We start from the raw sequence: 16138 nt of genomic DNA, 5'->3' as shown, positions 1-16138 counted from the left end.
GATGTTGCTCTCTCTCCCTTTCTCTCTTTCTAAAAATCAATAAAAATATACCCTTGGGTGAAGATTTTTTTTAAAAAAGAAAAAAGAGAGACAGTATGAGGTATTTATAGGCAGGACTTTTTGCCCCCAAATGCCTCCACACTGACCCATCATTCTGTCCCTTAAAGTCTCATCCCCTCACCCAGCCAGCATGGCTCAGTGGTTGAGCATTGACCTATGAACCAGGATGTCACGGTTCGATTCCCAGTCAGGGCATGTGCCTGGATTGCAGGCTCGATCTCCAGTGTGGAGCGTGCAGGAGGCAGCCAATCAATGATTCTCTCTCATCATTGATGTTTCTCTCTCTCTCTTTTTCCCTCTCCCTTCCTCTCTGAAATCAATTAAAAATATTTTTTTTAAAAGTCTCATCCCCTTGCGTCTGAAAGCTTCTCAAGCTTCCCAAGTGCACACAAAGGAGGCCCAGTATTACTAAGAATCAAAGAAATGCAAGTCCCAAACAGCAATGCGGTGGCACTTTTAATCCAATGGGCAAAAATCCAATTCTGAAAATAGAGTTTTAGAGACCCCGGTAAAGAAGCAGACTCTGTTGGTGAAACTGGAAGAGCGTTGGGAACAATTTTACAGAAACTTTAATGAAACACTTCTAGGCAAGTGTCCTACAGGAATACTCACACCCATGCACAAACTTGTGTTGCAGGCTGTGCTCATCAGAGAATGAATTGTAAGAATGGAAAAAGCGGGCAGAAGCCAGGTGTTCACTATTAGAGGTTGATTAAATCCATCATGGCACAATCATAAAACAGATGCCCCCTGGCCACTTAAAACGATAAGGTGGATCATGTGTACTGGTGTGGAAGGATGCCCGCTATCTGCTGTTACATGAGAAAAGTTGTGGAAGTGCATGTATAATAGTATCCATTTGGGTAAAAAAGAAAGACACGTGTGTGTGTGTGCACTTCAAATATTAGTCTTCTCTCTTCAAAGGTCACCTTCCGCTAGTACATTTGGGGACAAGAGGGATATGTCTTATTGGTAACTACTGAATTATTCACCGGGTCCCCACTCCAGCCTCCCGCCATTTCCAGATCAGACCTCACCCCAGAAGGCCTCACACAGGGCCTTTGGAGGAAGGACCATGGGGCCTAAGGAGATGACAGTGAGGATGGGAAAGCATTAAACTGTCTCGAATTATAAACTTTTTCTTGAGCGTGTTTTTGAAACAGGATGGTACACCTTGATTGGGCCTGCCTTTCTCTCCCTAAGGCCCTGTGTCTGCATGTGCAGAGCTGGGTCTTCAGGGAAACACAGTGTGAGCAATGCTCATTTCCATAGTCCGAGGGGAAAGCACCAACAAGAGAAGCCTGCCAAGGGAATTCTTCGCGGCACACCCAGTTCACAGCCTTGCTCCCTTCCTTGAGACTGCCTATAAGTGGCTTTCTTTCTTTCTTTTTTAAAAATGTATGTTTTTATTGATTTCAGAGAGGAAGGGAGAGGGAGAGAGAGATAGAAACATCATTGATGAGAGAGAATCGTTGATCAGCTGCCTCCTGCATGGCCCGCATTGGGGATCAAGCCCACAACTTGGGCATGAGCCCTGACTGGGAATGGAACCATGACCTCCTGGTGGATAGGTCGACGCTCAACCACTGAGCTATGCCAGCCAGGCTGTAACTGGCTTTCTTTAACAGGCTTCAGAATTATAACAGGATGGCTACTATTCCATACTGATAGGACATTAGATTGTTCTCATGTTGGTCATTTAGAGTGTTTCTACGTTTTCTGTATAGGTAATGTTACAATGAACATCTTCATGCATAGAGATTTTTGCTTTTATTGGACTAAAGGCCCAGTGCATGAAATTCATGCACTGAAGGGGGTTGTCCCTCAGACCAGCCTGCACCCTCTCCAATCTGGGACCCCTCGGGCGATGTCCAACTGCCGGTTTAGGTCGGATCCCTGTGGACATCCCTCTCACAATCCGGGACTGTTGGCTCCCAACCACTTGTCTGCTGCCTGCCTGATTGCCCCTAACCACTTCTGCCTGCCAGCCTGATCACCTCCTAACCACTCCCCTGCCAACCACTCCCCTGCCAGCCTAACTGCTCCCCTGTTGGCCCAGTCCCCCCCAACTGCCCTCCCCTGCTGGCTTCATCGCCCACAACTGCCCTCCCCTGCCAACCATCTTGTGGCTGTGGGTGCTGCCATCTTTGAGGGCAGGGCAGTCAATTAGCATATTCCCTCCTTATTGGCTGTGGGCGCCACCATCTTTGCAATGGCGTGAGTGTCATTTAGCATATTCCCTCTTTATTAGATAGGATTTTAAGAGTGAAATTACTAAGTCAGGTAATATAATAGAAATGTCTTTCTACTAAAGATGGCCAAATTGCTTCTGAAAGATGACTGCTTTATAATACTACCAACACCAATTAAACCTACAATATAATCCGCCAACACCAGCTCTTTCTTTAAGTTGGCTATTTTAGAAGATTACAAATGGTATCTCAAAGCTGGTTTTCCTGTTTTTCTCCTTACTAGCAAGGGTGGAGTTCACATTTTCAAAAAGGTTGTTTTAAAGGTGTCCTGAGTTGTAGTCACGTGTATTCTTACCTCTTCACCAGTCAGATCATAATAAATAGCATTAATGATGATAATAACAATTAGAACAAGGTTTACAATCCCTTAGTTCTGTAGAGAACTTTACAGCTTACCAACTTTTACAAGCAGTGTCTCATTTTATTCTGCCAGTGGGCAAGGCCAGGCAAAGATTTCCTCCATCTCTAGATGAAACCGTTGAGACTCTGCAGAGCCTGTTTGGCTTGATAAATAAGCCCACGGGGCTGGTGGAAGTAATGGGGGTGGGGTGGGTAGTCAAAGATTACAGAGAAACTGTTCAGTGTCTCTCCCTCTGGGGCCTCATGGTCTCTTCTCGCTGCCTCTCCGTGAGCCCCTCCTCCTCTCTGCAGATCATCTTTTTCTGCTTCTCGATCAGCATCATAAGCCTGGAAATAGCAGCTGCCTGCAGGCTCTGCCCATCCGTTCAGCTCAGACTTCAACATCTAAGGAGAATCTTTGCCCCTTGGTTTCTCATCTCTCAGGAGACTCTGGACCTCCCACCTCCCAGACGGGTTTCCCTCTGCTCAGATGTCCATCTTGGGTGGGGGACAGGATGAGGGACAGGCTATACGGTACAGACAGGAGCTGGGGCTGAAGGCAGATCTCTTAGGAGGGTGTGGGAAGGGAAGCAGAGATAGGCTTTAGAATTCAGTACTAGCTCAGAGCTGCTCAACGTGTGGCCCCTGCGCCTGGCTAGTCCATAACAATAACATGCCAGTGACAATAGCTGCACAGGTCTAAGGTCTGCAGAGGCTTTTCGGAGCAGACCCTCCCAAGGGAAGAGAGGGGATGGCCTCTTTCCTCTTCAGTCACACCCTCGAAACTCCCCCTAGGCCTCAGCAGCTCTGCCCACCACGCTGGCCGTGAGGCGCCTCACCACGCAGGTGTCAGAAGCCTGGTGTGGGAGGGAGAGGCATCGGGCCTCTGCCCGCCCTGCCACCCAGCCTGGGCCCTCCGTTCCCTCTGCAGGTGCGGATCTGGGAGATCCCCGAGGGCGGGCTGAAGCGGAGCATGACAGAGGCCCTCCTGGAGCTGCATGGGCACAGCCGGCGTGTGGGGCTGGTCGAGTGGCACCCCACCACCAACAACATCCTGTTCAGTGCCGGCTATGACTACAAGGTGGGCAGCCCGGCAGGCAGTGTGGATGGGGAGGGAGAGAGAACGGCATCTTTGGTCTCATCCACTCATTTATTCATTCGCGACACACTGCTGAGCATCTTTCATGCACCCCGTCATTCCTGGGGCCCATAGGGGCTGGAAACACCCGTACTGCCTTCTCTGATGCTGATGGACTGGAGGCGAATGCCACTCCGTGTCCACACTCTCCTGGCGGGGAAAAAAAGAGCAACCAAAGCTGCTGGAGGAAAGAGAATGGAGCCCCAGTCCCTACCCCCAGGGGTGCCCTCAAAAGAGGTGTGCCAGCCACTGGGACCTGGCAAGGACATTTATCCTTCCTGCTGGTTGTGGAAACAGCCCCAGGACAGTAGTGGGTTTGTGAGACAGGGACGCTTCAGCCTTTGATACAGATCTCAGCGACACCATCCTGCATCCCAGCACACCCCCACCCTGCACAGGGCACCTCTCCCAGGGCCATTGGGCGTGGACCGGGGACAGATGCCCAATGACAGTAGCAGCAGGGCTGACCCCACTCCTGCATGCCTGCCCCCCCAGGTCCTCATCTGGAACCTGGACGTGGGTGAGCCCGTGAAGATGATCGACTGCCACTCGGATGTGATCCTCTGCATGTCCTTCAACACTGACGGCAGCCTGCTCGCCACCACGTGCAAGGACAAGAAGCTGCGTGTGATCGAGCCCCGCTCCGGCCGTGTTCTGCAGGTGAAGCCCCACTTTTTTGAAGGGAAGGAAAAGTATTGGGGCTTGGGGCTCAGCTTTCAGCCTGGCCTAGGGAAAGGCCGAGCCAGCTCCCCCGTCTCATGCACCTGGCCTGCACCTCTGTTGACTGTCCTGTCTGTTCTGGGCCCTTCTTGGCTCACACAGGAACTCTGCCTTGTCCTTGGTGGAGAGGGGCTTTAGTTCTCTTTCTTGGCCACTGCACCCCTCCCCCCAGATGGGATTCTTCTGGCCTGTGCTGGGGATGAGGCTGGTGACACCTTCAGCACTTGAGTCCATGGGTGTTGACCGAGCCCCATCCTGGACACAGGAGGAGGGGTTTGGACTCCCAGCCCAGCCACCTGTGTGCACCAGCCTGGTGGCAATGCCTCCGGGCACACCAGCCCTGGGGACAACTCCAAGTGCAGAGGTTGATGATGAACTTAACTCCAGTTTTGGTTTTTGAGTCTCTTGTGTCTTGACTGTGAGGAAGGGATTAGATGCCATTTGGGGGTAAGAAATTAACATTTCTTGAGCCCCTAGAGCATGCCAGTCACCAGGAGGGATGGGAAATTTGGATTAAATTTGAGATTTACCTGCTACACAGGAAAGGATGGATGGTGACCTGGTTGTGTTTATATGGGAAGAGTCCATATTGTGAGGCCAAAAAGCTACTACTGCTAATTATCCTAGTGACTAGCATCACGAATATTAAGCAGCATTTACTCAGTGCTCACTGTGTGGCATGTAGGGCCACGGGCTTCATATCATCCCCTCACTTAGTCCTCACGACAGTCCTCTGAGGTGGGTACTGTTCCGCTTCCCATTTCACACGTGGGGACCCTGAGCTTTGGCGGGGGTCGGAGACTGGAATGTCACCGTTATGGAGGAGCTGGAGTTCAAACCCAGCTGGATGGACCCCAGAGCCCATGCGGAGCAGAAGAGGTGCCAGAGAGCAGAGAACCCAGCCTCCACCTCACACCCTGGACACGAACCCAGAGAGGGTGAGGGGCTCCTCCTCGTTACACTTTTTTGGTAGAACTTGGAACTAAACGCCAGAGCAGGTGGCACCAGCCTGGGTCTGTGCACGGCCCCGCCAGCCTCTGGTTTCTACCTGATGCTGACTCATCCTGGCAGAGGACCGCTGTGCATTAGGAGGAAAAGGAAGTGCCATGAGCTGGGAGGCAGGAGAGGAGGCAGAGGACAGCTTCGTAGGAGCCCCTGGTGTAGTGAGTCATCAAACAGCGAGCCAGCTTGAGTCCCCTGTTCTCAGGTTCCTGCCAGTAGGTTTTGCTGTGCAGGTTAAACAAGAGGTCCTGTGAGAGCACCTGGCACCTGGCACATTGCAGGCCCTGCCCGGGGCTTGGTCAACGTTAGCACCCCCTCCCCTGTGCTCCACCCACTGTGGGACACGGCAGAGAGGCCTGGTTTCCCAGTCTCGGGGCTCCCCTGCTCTTCAGGACCTGTATTTCTTCCCTGCGGCTGCTATATGGAGTCTCTCCCAGTTCTGGAGGCCAGAGTTCTGGCATCACGGTGTCAGCAGGGCCACACTCCCACCGGAGACTCCAGGGAGAATCCTTTCTTGCCTCCTCTAGCTTTTGTGGCTGCTGGGCTTCCTTGGCTTGTGGTCACATCACTGTAAGCTCTGCCTCCCAGGTCACGTCACCTTCTCTGTGTCTGTGGAATCTCCCTCCACCTGTTATAGGGCTCTCATCATAGCATTTAGGACCCACGTGGATAATCCAGGGGATCCATTATTTCAAGAATCTTAGCTTAAAATTACATCTGCAAAGCCCCTTTTTCCAAATAAGGAAACATTCACAGGTTCCAGGGATGAAGACATGGATGTATCTCCTGGGGGCCATGATTCCGTCTTCTACAGGACCCTGGTGTCCAGGCCCTGACTGACCGGCTCTCTCTGCCCCCGCAGGAGGCCAGCTGCAAAAACCACAGAGTGAACCGGGTGGTGTTCCTGGGGAACATGAAGCGGCTTCTCACGACCGGGGTCTCCAGGTGGAACACACGACAGATTGCCCTCTGGGACCAGGTCAGCTGCACGGAGGCCGGGTGGTGGCATAAAAGGGTTGTAGCTCTGGGGGCTTTGCTGGCATTTGGGAAGGTGAGATGCCCTCCTTCCTGGACACAGGCTGATGCTGGCCGCCTCCCCGCAGGAGGACCTCTCCATGCCTCTGATCGAGGAGGAAATTGATGGGCTCTCCGGCCTCCTGTTTCCCTTCTATGACGCTGACACGCACATGCTGTACCTGGCAGGAAAGGTAGTAGAAGGTGGAGAGGGACTGGGCAGCCTGTGGGAGACCCCTCCCCCCATGAGGCCCCCACTCCTTCCCGGCTTCCCTAAGAAGAGCCAACCTCACCTCTCTGGCCTTCCCCTGTGCCAACCTGGGTCTTTCTTACTCTTTTTCCATTGAAACCTACCCTCAAGTCTGACACTTATTCTTACTGAAGTGACAATGTCAATTCCTTCGGAGGTGGATGGGAGAGGGTTTTACATTAGGATAAGGGTCAGAGCCTGAGGTGTAGAGGACTGTGACTAATGATGGAATTTGAGGCACCTTCCAGGAGATCTCTGACCAATATGGCCTTGACTGTCAGGAAAGCTGTCTATACACACAGACCCACCAGCAGCAGCACCACGCCCCCCAGCGGGTCCCCTGTGGCAGGCCCACCAGAGGCCAGGTCTCCCTGGTCTTTGACCACCTTTGAGGCACAGTAGAGGCTCTCTTCAGCAGACCCCTGGACCAGAGCTTACTCAACCCTCCCCATGCACACACACACACACACCTTCCTCACCTCCTTCTCTCCTTGCCCGCAGGGAGATGGAAACATCCGGTACTATGAGATCAGCACTGAGAAGCCCTACTTGAGTTACCTCATGGAGTTCCGCTCCCCGGCCCCACAAAAAGGCCTAGGTAAGGGGTCAGGAAGCTACCCTGGCTGTTAGGCTGTAGAACAAGGGACTGGATATTTGGCTCATGAGTTACACTCCCCCTCGCATAAAATAACAGACTTAGAAGGTCACAGCTCATGGGCAAGTTAGTTAGAACCCACAGGTGCTGCTCCTGTGAAGGTCACCACCCACTTGACCGGCTCATCCTCCCTTGGTGTTTGGCATCCTCCTCGATCTCTGTTCATCAGCAGCTCGTGGAGAGGGGAAGGGATGCAGTGTCTTCATTCCCATTTGCAGATGGGAAGCCCATCGCGGTTCTGACATTGGAGGGTTTTCTTTTCCTTGGGTGGGTGAGTAGGGGATGGGACAATGTGATGTGATCTGAAAGGCTGGTTGAAGATTGCTCGGCTTCTGTAGGGAGAGTGGACTCGGGAGCATGGATTTGGAAAGGCAGGAGGGAGGCAGAGAGACCAGTTATGAGGCCACTGTGGATTTCTTGGCAAGAAATGATGATAACTAGGGGGGACAGCATGACAATGGGGAGAAGAGGGTGAATCCAGGAGATGTGTAGAAAGTGGCGTCAGCAGAACTCAGGGAGAAGAGGAGACAGAGGGAGGAACCAAAGGTAAACATTTCTTATCTTCCTCACCTGTGGCCACTACTGAGCATGTACCATCAGCCGGCACTTTGGGAGGTTCAGAGTGGCCAAGTAACTCACCCAGGCAGAGCACAAGCTCAGTCTGCTGGTTCCAAATCCCACTTGGGTGCCATTACACCACTGCCCTCCAGCTCCTGGAGTGACCTTGTCTGGAAGAGCAGCCTTCCCATTCCAGTTGAGGAGAGGTAGAGCCTTGACGCATGGTCACATCATGGAGAAAGAAACTAATGTTACCTGTGCTCTTCACCTTGCCCAGCATTGAGCATCTTCACACTCAATCCCTGACTACCTTCCTTCTCTAACCAACCAATGAACCTGAAGTTCATTGAGGTCATGATTTGTCTAAACACTCCCAACCATAAGGAGGGTCAGAGCCAGGATTTGAACCCGGGTCTTCCCTACCCCCAAGGTTGTGTTCCTCACACCACACTGCACACTGCTCCCTCGGTAGATGATCAGTAGGTGCAGCTGTTAGGGACAGTGTGGCTAACGACACACACAGACCATGCATGCACTCACCTATACACACATCTGCTCTCAGTCCTAGAAGACTATGACAGGACAGCAGACAAGCTGCATTTAAATCTGAGGGGTGCATGGAAAAAGGTTTTTCCCTCCTTCTTCTCTGAGGATCAAGGGCACAGACATTTCAGGAAGCCAGTTCATTTCAGAAGGTGATGGGTTCTGTGGCTTATATTGTAACAACACTCTGTGACCTTGGACAAGCCCCTTCCCTTCTGACCCTCAAGAGTCTCATCTATAAAAAGAATGGATTAGATTCCAATATTTCTGCAGCCCCTTCCAGTCCTAAAAGACCCCATTTCTAAACCATGCACTTCGGCCAAGCAGGTCTGGCCCATGAGGCTTATGTGAGAAGTCACCACCCAGGACAGAACTGACTCATGAAGCCCTCAGCCCACCTGCTGCCCTCTGCAGGGGCCATTGCTCCAAATCTAGTGCCAACCGCTGGGGTCTCTCCCCTTGGCTGGGGACATCAGGGAGAGGGACACCTAGGGGGGAACCCCCTGGGCCCCAGGAAGCCACGTGTAACTGTCCACAGGGGTCATGCCCAAGCACGGGCTGGATGTGTCGGCTTGCGAGGTGTTCCGCTTCTACAAGCTGGTGACTCTCAAGGGCCTGATCGAACCCATCTCCATGATCGTGCCCCGGAGGGTGAGTGGGGCTGGGCGGGACTCCCAAGGGCCCTCTGCCTCAAATCCTAGCTTGCTCTCCGCTGACGGTGACCCCGGAGGAGCCCAGAAGAAGTAGCCCTTTTACTGTGGACTTGGGTCTTCAGGCCCAATTCGGGGCGGGGAATGGAGGCCATTCCAAGGTGGGGGCGGTGTTGTTTGCTGATGAACTGAGGGTGGGAATTCCAAGTGGGAGACACTGTGGATGCAAAGGCGTGGGGGCGTGAAAGCAGGTGACATGGTTGAAGGTCAGCGAGGAAAAAAGTCTGACTGCAGAGCAGGGGTTTTCTCAGCCCCCCCCCCCACCCCATCTATTCCCTCCTCCGCTCCCCCGACTATAGTCAGATTCCTACCAGGAAGACATTTACCCCATGACGCCAGGCACGGAGCCAGCTCTGACCCCTGATGAATGGCTGGGAGGCATCAACCGAGGTAAGTGCCGCAGGGGTGGGCTTCACGAAAGAGGCGAGAGTGTGAGGGCTTTGCCTTCAGTCTGGCTCACCCCATCCCCGCACATCCTCCTGTTGGAACTTTCCTCACACTTGGCCAGCCGTCAAGCAGAGGCTGACTCAGTCCATCCATCGTCAGTGAGAACATGTCCCTTGCCTTTCTTAGATCCTGTGCTGATGTCTTTGAAAGAAGGTTATAAGAAGTCCTCAAAAATGGTATTTAAGGCTCCTATCAAAGAAAAGAAGAGCGTTGTGGTCAATGGGATAGATTTATTAGAAAACGTCCCGCCCAGGACAGAGAACGAGGTAAGGAATATGAGTTATTACCTCCACAGGCCCTGGAAGAGTGAGGCCTTTACATTTCAATTAGGGGTCAGGCCTTTAAGCCAGCTCCGTTCTGAAGCCTTTTTCTTTCTGAGACAAACACCATCAGTAGCCTGCTGTTGGCTTCCATTGCCTCTGACCCCTGTAAACAGAGGCTGGGGTATCACAGGGATATTGATGCCCCGCCCCCAACCTTCACATTCACTAACCCACACAGTCACCAGGGGACTCAGTCTCCTCGTGAACCCACTGCAGAATGTCGCTGTCATTTGCTGGTACAGGAGACCCAAATTCCTGACTCACAGAGGAAAGCCAGCCTCGTGCATTACAGCGCTGCCTTCCTTCCTGGCGCTGGAGCACTGATGAGATCTAACAATTTCCTGTTCTGTGGAAGACACTGGATGTCTATGGACATGTTCTTTGTACCATTTGCCATGGAGTATTCAGGAGCAGTCGTCACTGGGCCCTGTCCATGCCCCCGAGGGCTTCTCTTTCTAACCACACCCTCAGTCTGTGGTGCCAATACAGTTTAGCTCAGCCAGGACTCACAGAACGCCCACCGTGTGCCAGACACTTGGCTTGCTGCAGCTGAGGTGGAGATGGCTGTGTAGACCCACCTGCATTGGCATCTGGCTCTCCCATTTCCTGGCTGTGCCTGAACAAGTTTCCTGACCTTTCTAAGTCCCTTTCCTCATGGCAAAATGGGGATATGAGATTCTGTGAGCGTGAAAGAGATCAGCTCTCCCTGGCTCACATCAAGTGCTCAACGAGGCTGACTATTAGCTATCTATTGCCATGTAACAAATTACCCCAAAACTCAGTGACTTAAACCCACACACATGTGTTATCTCATAGTCTCTGTGGGTGCCTGTGGCTCAAGGTCTCTCAAGAGGGTGTGAAGTATCAGCCAAACTGCAGTCGCTCCTGGTGGCTCATCTACTTCCAAGTTCACTCACCTGGTTGCTGGCAGGACTCATGTTCTCCCAGGTTGTTGGATTGAGACTCTCAGTTTCTCATGGCTGTTGTCCAGAGGTGCCCCCTCAGGGCCTTGCCACATGGCCCTCTCCATGGGGCAGCTCACAACATGGCACTGGCTTCCCTCGGAGTGAGTGAGGAAGAGGGGTGTCCAAGATGGGTGCCACAGCCCTTTGGTAGTCTAACCTTGGAAATGACATCGTATTACTTCTGCCATATTCTACTCATTTGAAAATCACTAGGTCCATTCGACCCTTGAGGGGAGAGGATAACAAGGTGGGGGGCACCTTAGAGGCTTCTTGTCACACCAACGTATGATTGCCACTATTATTCATAAAAATAAGACCATTCCTGACCTCTGGGACCTCACAGTTTCAAAGTGGAAATTGACAGGCAAACTGGTAATTGTTATGTAATATGTTTATGTGCCATTATAGAGGGATGTTAAAATTTCTAGGGCTGGATGGAATCATGTGATAAATGGGATTTGCTTCTAAATCATCCCTGAAAGTTGGGGGGGGGGGGGGGCGTGCAGGAGAAGTGGGCAGGAGCAGATGCCAAGAATAGGTGCATATCAAGGAGGAAAAGCAGTAACACGTGCCATTTGTTGAAGCTGACTGATGAGTGCTTGGAGATTCATGGTGCTATTCTTTTTACTTTTGTATATGTTTGGCATTTTCTATTAAAAGTTTGTGTGTGTGTACCTTGAGAAGGTAAAGGTACCTGATTTGCTTGGCTAGCCCACTAGGCCATATCAGGAGCCTGAGCTCAGTTCTAGTACTGGTGTGGAGAAGGCAGGGTTGACTGGTATTTAAATCAAATACCATTTAGCTATAGACTTGTCTATATGAATCAGAACTGAGGACCTGGACAAGGATAAAGGATCTCTGGCCCTAGCTGGTTTGGCTCAGTGGATAGGGAGTCGGCCTGCGGAATGAAGGGTCCCAGGTTCGAGTCCAGTCAAGGGCACATGTAGGGTTTCGGGCTTGATCCCCAGAAGGGTGCGTGCAGAAGGCAGCTGGTCAAAGATTCTCTCTCAAAATTGATGTTTCTATCTCTCTCTCTCTCCCTTCCTCTCTGAAATCAATAAAAATATATAAAAATAAAATAAAAGCTCCTGAGCAAAATATGTTACTTTAAAAAAGGGGGTGGGGCGGGTCTCAGAGCAGACAAAACAGATGCCACAGTCTCCCTGCACTAAAGCCTGTGCACTATCCTCATTGGGAAGAAATTCGCTCAGAGCCTGCTAACTCTGGTTTTACCCACAGTTTCAATCTTCGCAGCAGCTTGGAAGCAGCCAGTTAGAAAATGGGGCCTTAAACAGTAGACACGTTGGTCTAAGTGTAGAGTGATGACTGGTGGCTGACACGAGAGGGAGGCTTACAGTTGCACAACTCTGTAACTTTACCAAAAATCACTGAATTGTACACTTAAAATAGGTGACATTTATGGAATGTCAATTATACCTCAGTAAAGTCTTTTTAAACAAAAGTTGAAAAAAATGTGCAAAGAAATTTTGAGAATTTGCAAGGCACAGGAGTGTGTATGAGCAAATAACATATCTTCCCTCAGACAAAACCAGGACTGGTTTGTTGGTATTTTTTAAAAAATCTGTTAAAGGAGGAAATCATAAAAATGACATATACATTCTTCAAACCACTTGTTTTCATTTAAAACATATACATTCATTCAACATTTTTTGATGCAGGGCCAAGACTGTCTCTTTGAGGACATCCTGGATGAACTCTGCTGTTTTTCTCAAATAATCACATTTTTACTCCAATTTCCAGTTTCTTTTACATAGAACAAGAAGAACTTAAAGTCCATCTGGAAACAAAACCCTCGTTTTTTTCAAAGTTTTCCCCAGTTTTTTAAAAAGACAACTTTATTGGGTTTTAGTTCACCTGTGGTAATATTCATCCTTTATAGTATACAGTTCCATAAGTTTTGAAAAATGTGGAAGAAGTTTCTATATGCATGTAACCACTCTCACACAATCCAGATGGAGAAAGCCCCCCGTCTTTTGTGGTTACATCACCCACAGCTCACTCATTCAGCAGCAGCACTTTTAGCATCGCCTTTACCAAGATTTTTAAAATCATTCACCTTAGTTTATATAGGACAGTAACTGTCTTTTGTACTCACATTTCAGCAGTTTATAGCATATCGAATTGAAGTATGCAATTGCAAGAGCAAGTGCGACCCTGACCCTCCCCAGGAAGTTTGAGGAGGAACCCAACTGCTTGTTGGTACCATTCAACTCAAGCGTGTGGGGTCCTCTGGTAACCACAGCCGTCCAGGGCTCAGGGTTCGGTGGGCATCTGTCCGTCCGTTTTACAGAAGAAATGGAGAGGCAGGTTAATGCAAGGGGTCATCTAAATGAGGGTCTGTCTTTGCCTGTGCCCACGCCAGCAACTGGATCACTGCCCCGGGCAAACTTTGGTGTACCTGTGATGGTTCCATGTCAGCAGGGGGAAAAGCTGGATTCCATCTGTATCCTGCGCCTCCTGAAGCAAGCATTTTCGAAAGGTTTCCGTTCAGAATGGCAACTAAAAGTGTTAGGTTTGGGATATTTGGAAACGGCCTGTGCAGTGATCCAGAATTCAGCCCCGGCAGGTCTATGTTCTTTCCTACCTCTCAGGGGAAAGTAGGAGCAGTGAGCTGAGTCTGGGGAAGGGAGAGCTGTGGGGACATCAGTCACCTGGGACACTACGGGGGGCGGGGGGGGGGCAGTGGAAGGTGGGGGGGGGGGCGGGGAGCGGGGCTGAGGCTGTATGGGCAGCCCAGGAGCCAGGAGGGGGGACGGGAGGGGGTGTGGAGGTTACCCATTCAGGAAATCACCTTCTCACCTCCTTTCTCCTCCCGCCCCGCCCTCTCTTGTCTCGGTCCCCCCAGCTCCTCCGCATGTTCTTCCGGCAGCAGGATGAGATTCGGCGTTTGAAAGAGGAGCTGGCGCAGAAGGACATCCGCATTCGGCAGCTCCAGCTGGAACTGAAGAACTTGCGCAACAGCCCCAAGAACTGTTAGCTGGCCGCGGGCTGCTTTCTACGCTGATCTCTCCATTGTTTCTACTCGTCCCCTAATTCCCCCTTATCCTGTGACCCCAGAGACAGCGCCTGGAGGGGAGCTGGGGAGAGCCTGAGGACCCCGCCTGCCGCCTCAAGACTGGAAGCTGATCTTTGACCTCTTGACCTCATGCTAATAGGAGTCCCGGGCTCTCCTGGAGGACCCCGCTGGCAGCCCTTTTCCTGCCACCTCCAGAATCTCGGCTTCCCCCTGCTGGGCAAAGGCCACGGATTCCCTGAGGGGTGCCCTCCGTGGACCGGGGAGCAGCGGAGGAAAGCAGACCCCAGCAGACTTAGAACTGGAACTTTTCCCTTGCAAAGGAGGCTGCTGTCAGGACATCTCAGCACCCACTGCAGGGCTGCCCGCATCCCTGATGGACCACGCTGTGAGGGCTGGATGGCAGGTGTCACCTGTTCTCCTCTCCCCTCCCCCCCCCCCCCCCTGCAGCCCTGGAAGCCAGATTCACCTGACAAGGGTTGCAAGCAGCCTCGCTCCTTTCTGTCTCTTGCCCTCTCTCTCTTGTCTTCAGGGAATTAAGAGGATTGCTCGCCAAGGCCATAATGACCCCTTGCCTTCCCATGATTCTCTTCAACGCTCTTGCAATACCCTTTTCCCATTTGATTTGGGAGGCAGGCAGGGTAGGGAATGATGTCCTCATTTCACAAGTGACAGAACTGAGGGTTGCACTGGAGAGAAATGACTTACTCAGTCACCCAACAGGTCAACAGTGGACCTGGGACCTAGGGTGTTCAGAACGTGCCAGGGCCCTTCCCACTGCATCAAGATGCCAATCCCTGGGGCCTTCACAGGTGCCCAAGTATCTGTGGAGAATGAAACTGGAAGCCACTTCTACCGTCTGCCCAACACCAGTAGTGCCAAGGTGTCACACTGCCTAGTTGAGGCCCCTCACACTCAGTGCCCCTCCATCTCCCTGGCCCCCATGCCCTGCCCCCGCCCCCAGGGGACTCCCTCTCAGATGAGGCCTCTTCCTCCTGGAAGTGGGGCTGAGGAGGGTGGAGTCAGGCCCTGGGGAAGGCAGAGCAGGGGTGTCTGCTTCAAGGGGTGGATGATGCTCTGCGTGTCTCTCGCCGCTGTTCTCTCAGCACTCTCAGCCTTACGCTGGTAGAATGACCACAGTCCCTCCCGCCGGTATTGCACTTTAAAGTTTACACAGTTCTTGACACATCGGATCTCATCTGAGTCTCGCATCCGCTCCAGGGGTAGGGAGCACTCCGTCCATTCTGCAGATGAAGAGACTGAGAAGTGGCCTGAGGTCACAGGACTCTGGAGACACCACCTCTCATCTGGTCTACACATTCTCTTTTTGTTTCTTTTCTCCATTTCCCACTACCCACAGTGTCCATAAACACTGTTCTTCTAGAAAAGTCACAGTTTGGGGTGAGATCTGGCCCGGAATCAAGAAATGGGTGTCCATCCTTCTCTCTCGCTGGCTGGGATCTACTAGACACGTTGTGCTCCACACCGGCTTTGCCCACGGCCACCGCAGAACATCCACCCGCAGAGGTCAGGGTTCCCTCCAGGCACCCTGGGCAGGGAAAGCCCTCGACCCCTGGGGTTTTCCTCCATGACCTTTCCACCCTCTGGGCCGGCTGAAGCAGGGTCTCCTCTCCCCCGGCCCCCTGCAGCTAGACAGTGTTCGCTCTCATCTCCTCCTCCCCACACTTCCTGAGCTTTTTTTCTTCCCCATTGACCTTTGTGGTCTTTCTGTGATTATTTATGCTGCCTCCCAAGGATAGAATTGAAATAAAATGTTTTCAACTTATCAACCCGGGCATGGCCATGTCACTGCACCCCGGGTGCTTCCCGCTCTTGGTTACCACGGTATCTTGATGGCCAACTCCCCAGCCCAGCGCCTTTGCCCTTCTGGGACAGCAGACCACATCTGTATCTGCAGATGTCATTTCAGACTCTCATTCATCTCCGAAGGCTTCTGACTCTCAGCACTATTGGCATTTGGAGCCAGATAATGCTTTACTGTGAGGGCTGTCCTGTGCACTGGAAGATGGTTAGCAGCATCGCTGGCCTCCACCAATCAGATGCCACAGCAACCCCTGTCCGATTGTGATAAACAAAAATGTCTCCAGATATCACCCAGTATCCCCTA

At 51.8% G+C, this 16138-nt stretch overlaps 1 protein-coding gene across 1 annotated transcript in view; it reads left to right on the top strand.

The window, feature by feature from the left end:
• Window positions 1-15796, top strand: part of CORO2B (coronin 2B) — a 130902-nt gene extending 115106 nt beyond the window's left edge. Inside the window, exons 4-12 of the mRNA XM_081084086.1 lie at window positions 3583-3732; window positions 4285-4449; window positions 6374-6490; window positions 6615-6719; window positions 7277-7373; window positions 9070-9182; window positions 9541-9631; window positions 9815-9954; window positions 13843-15796. Coding sequence (XP_080940212.1) covers window positions 3583-3732; window positions 4285-4449; window positions 6374-6490; window positions 6615-6719; window positions 7277-7373; window positions 9070-9182; window positions 9541-9631; window positions 9815-9954; window positions 13843-13974 — 1110 coding nt within the window. The 3' untranslated portion in view covers window positions 13975-15796. The remainder of the gene's footprint in view (window positions 1-3582; window positions 3733-4284; window positions 4450-6373; window positions 6491-6614; window positions 6720-7276; window positions 7374-9069; window positions 9183-9540; window positions 9632-9814; window positions 9955-13842) is intronic.
• Window positions 15797-16138: the final 342 nt, after the last annotated feature.

The sequence above is a fragment of the Myotis nattereri genome (assembly GCF_964212035.1).
Source record: "Myotis nattereri genome assembly, chromosome: 1".
Classification (NCBI taxonomy): Eukaryota; Metazoa; Chordata; class Mammalia; order Chiroptera; family Vespertilionidae; genus Myotis; species Myotis nattereri.
This window is presented reverse-complemented; position numbering and strand designations above follow the sequence as displayed.